At 41.3% G+C, this 4,016-nt stretch overlaps 1 protein-coding gene across 2 annotated transcripts; it reads right to left on the reverse strand.

Annotated features, from left to right (window-relative positions):
• Positions 1–272: 272 nt before the first annotated feature.
• nkx2.4a (NK2 homeobox 4a) lies at positions 273–2,167 on the reverse strand. Of its 2 annotated transcripts, none has more exons than XM_034195556.1 (2): positions 1,522–2,167; positions 273–947 (listed from the first exon to the last, which is right to left on the reverse strand). In XM_034195556.1, the coding sequence occupies exons 1-2, from the start codon at positions 1,889–1,891 to the stop codon at positions 292–294; spliced, it is 1,026 nt and encodes a 341-aa protein (XP_034051447.1). In that variant the 5' UTR covers positions 1,892–2,167; the 3' UTR covers positions 273–291. The 2 variants fall into 2 exon arrangements, with proteins under 2 accessions (XP_034051447.1, XP_034051446.1); XM_034195555.1 differs by having other exon boundaries at positions 273–974.
• Between the last annotated feature and the right edge of the window lie 1,849 nt (positions 2,168–4,016).

Below are 4,016 nucleotides of genomic sequence, written 5' to 3' on the forward strand. Positions count from 1 at the left end.
AGGGAGGTCCAAAAACTTGGTTTACAAAAGGTCCAGAAACGACATAATTGCTTTCAAGAGCATCAGCCATTTCAGTAAAGTTTAAAAATAGACTGGACCCTCTCAGAGATGTCAAGAAAATGTGCCCTGATCAGCGGTGCGCCTCTGCGCGCCATGTGTGCCTCGTGCGCAATGTTCCCCTGCAACGTTAAAGGTTATATAACGTTAACGTTATATAATATAGCTGCATGGGCTCATCAGCAGGTTGTTCACATAAAAGTGGAAAGTGACAGTTTTGTTTTTTTCTCGATCCTACCACGTTCTGCCGTAGAGCAGGTTTGAGCTCACCATGTTACTGGTGTAATCTACACCTGACGTGTCTATCTGGGCCATGTTGAGCTGGCTGTGAAGTGAGGGGGGGCTGGGAGACAGCTCCTCCAGCTCCAAGGCGTTCACCTGCTGCTGGCCCCGGTGCTGACCCAAGGAGCCACCTGCGGACGCGAGCACCACTCCGGCTCCGTTCTGCTGTTGGCTCTGCTGCTGCACCTGCTGGTTCGGCGTCGGCGTGTTGGAGCCGTTCTGACACGGTTTACCGTCCTTCACCAGAACTGGCACGGCGACGCGCCTCGGGGAATGCTGCGCCTGCTGCTGGCACAGGTTCCCGTCCTGATGCTGCTGCTGCTGGAGCTGCTGCGCTGCTTTGTCCTTGGCCTGCCGCTTCATTTTGTACCGGTGGTTCTGAAACCAGATTTTCACCTGGGTCGGGGTCAGGTGGATCATGCTGGCCAGATGCTCCCTCTCGGGCGCAGACAGGTACTTCTGCTGCTTGAACCTCCTCTCCAGCTCGTAGACCTGAGCCTGTGAGAACAGCACGCGCCGTTTCCTCCGGGGCGCAGCGTGGAGAGCTGGCATGGATTTGGTGGCGTCTGCCATCCCCGTGAGACCCCCCATGCCGGCCATGTTCATACCTGTGGAAGGTCCCATGAATCTAGAAACTTAAAAATATACATACATACACGTGGATTCAATCAGCAGAAAAGAAGACTGTTCCGCCTGAACAAGTCTGATTTATTATCTGTGCGTAAAAGTTAGCAGACAGCAACTTTTGTCCGCTATATATACAACAAATAAATAAAACTAAAATAAACAGCAACAACAACAACAGCAATAATAATAATAATAATAATAATAATAATAATAATAATAATAATAATAATAATAATAATAATAATAATAATAATAATAATAATGGTGGTGGGGATTAGAGGATTTTTGCATTTCTGAGCAGAAAAAATAAATCGACAAAATTAAAATAATAATCCACATTTCCTTTAAACTGTTATAAATGTTAATTTTTGCTTTTAAAACCTCCCATAAAATGGTGCACACTCTTATTTTTGCACCGAATTATCAGCAGATGTTCAGAAAATGAAACATTCAAAAGAAATACACATCCATATGCGTTTTCTCCATTTTCCCGACCCAGAAAAAATCATTTTAAAAATTGCAATAAGACGAATCAAATGGAATTGTTGGACTTACTTGTGGAGTATCTGGGGTCCGGGTTGGCGCTGTACCACCCTGTTGCTGCCGCGCTATTCCGCATGCTCTCCTGGTACGATGGGAGGTCTCCCATGTTGCCAATGCTTCCGTTGCAATATCCCCCCATCGCACCGTGGGAGAACTGGGACACGGAGTGCGGCATGTGGTAGGTGGTGGCCACGCTGGCGTTGTGGCCCATGGAGTGCTGCTGCATGCCGGTCTGAGACACCTGAGGCTGTCGGTAGGCTCCCAGTGGAGAGGTTAGGTTCCCTGCGCCGTCCATGGCACCAAACTTCTTGTAGGTCTCCTCGATTGGACTCAAAATATCTGTGACTGAAAAAGGCGTAGTATGCTTTGGGCTCAACGACATGATTCAGAACGCAGGTAGGTTTTGGTGGTGGAGCAGACCAGCCGTGTTGTTGTGTCGGCTCTCTCCTTGGTGGATGTCTACGTAAGAGAGTGCTTGTAGCGCGCCTGAGATCCTATTGATCGCCTTGGAGAAGGAGGCGAGCCCAGGGCGCTCTTAGCCCGGGTTTATTGGAGCCAGGAACCAGGTTTACGACAAACACAGGGGGCGGAGCAAAAGACCAGCAAACAATAGCCATTGACATTTTAGGGAAATAATTGATGAAAACACCAAACTGAGTCGTTTCTTGTGATCCGCTCCTATATGTACAGACGACGCGAGTCCGTTTGCGCATCAGCTGATCTGAGCGCATTTTTGCGTCAGGAGGGAATTCCGCTCTTTCTGGAAACTTTGAGAGCTCTTTGAACAGACACAAGGGCCAACGAGTATCACCAAAGAGCCACAATGAAGTTCTATGACCAGCTCATTTATGCTTCTTAAGCGTCATTTTGTCCCATCAGAGCGGGACGAGTCCCAATAAGCTCAGAGGACATCCGCCTGAGAGTGCGCGCTGCGCACCATCTGTACCCGCTACTGCAGCGGTTTTCAGGACTCTGATCGCACCTGGGAACAGGAACAGGTGTTTGGAACATAAAATAAAATTGAACGCAGTTTGAAGACGATAATCGGTGAAAACAATAACAACAACAAAACACCGCACACGAGGGTCAAAAAACCGAACTTCTGCTATATGCACTTTTATGCACTTTGCATATGTATGTAATTTTTATATAGCCCTAATTGCTATATCTCTCTCTCTCTCTCTCTCTCTCTCTCTCTCTCTCTCTCTCTCTCTCTATATATATATATATATATATATATATATATACTTTTTCAATGTTTTGCACATTTCGACAGTTTGTATTATATGCACTTTTTATCACTTCATACATTTGTACAGTATTTTCCAAACTTCCATATAGGTGCTATATACACTTATGTGTTGTGTATATACACACATTTTAATATAAATTATATTTATATATTTCTGTACAATATCCACCGTGGAACTGTGTCTACAATGTTTTTCAAATTCAGTTCATTTATATTTTCTTCATTATTTTAATAACTATAGGGTTACTTTAAATTTACGGTAATTTTTTATAACTTTCTATTTTGTAAATATGAACTTTTCCTTTAAATATTTGTACAACAATGTTAGCATATTTTTTAGTACATATAACTTTATGTAACTGATATTTTTTATATCCACTTTGTATATCTGTGCAATAATAGTTGAATTATATCGCATTTTTTGGCTATGCATGCTTTTATGGACTTTATATTTTGTAAATAAGCACTGTGCACTTTTTATACGTGTACAACAATTTGTGAACTTGCAGGGTATTTATACTATGCATACTTTGACGCACTTCATGTTTTGTAAATAAGGACTGCTATGCACTTTGTATTTGTGCAATTAGTTGAATTGTAAACCTTGTTTTTACCATGTATACCTTTATGCACTTTTGTAAATATTTTGTAAATATGCATTTTATATACTATGTATTTGTTCAATAATTTGTTTACTTCTGTGGCCTTTTTTTTACTGCACGTCTTTTTTTGCACATTTGGCACTTGCAAGAGTACACTTTATATTTTGCCATACGAAAATAATATATATATATATATATATATATATATATATATATATATATATATATATATATATATATATATATATATATATATATATATATACAGTAGCTATCCAGTCATCACGCACTTAACTTAAAACATACAAATAAAAGTTCACGTTTTCTTATTGTTTATACAGTTGATATAATTGCACATTGTGACGTTGCACTTTTTTTTTTTTTTTTTTTATAAAATAGTGATCTTAAGCACTTGAGCACTTGAAAAAAAAGAAAGAAAAAAAAAAGCCTTAGCTATAAAACACTAATCTTATGTTCGACTTTTCCATGTGTGCCATGTTGCCAAACACTTTTGCTGATGCTGAGGATGCTGATGATGTTGTGTGCGTGTTTAACAGTTCACTGCGCGCACACGAAACCTGTCACCATGTTGCTTTGAGTGAGGAAGGAAGCGCTCGTCTGCGTAAAGCCTCTAATTCCATTTAGCGCGGCGC

Source organism: Thalassophryne amazonica, chromosome 19, assembly GCF_902500255.1.
Source record: "Thalassophryne amazonica chromosome 19, fThaAma1.1, whole genome shotgun sequence".
NCBI classification, from domain to species: Eukaryota; Metazoa; Chordata; class Actinopteri; order Batrachoidiformes; family Batrachoididae; genus Thalassophryne; species Thalassophryne amazonica.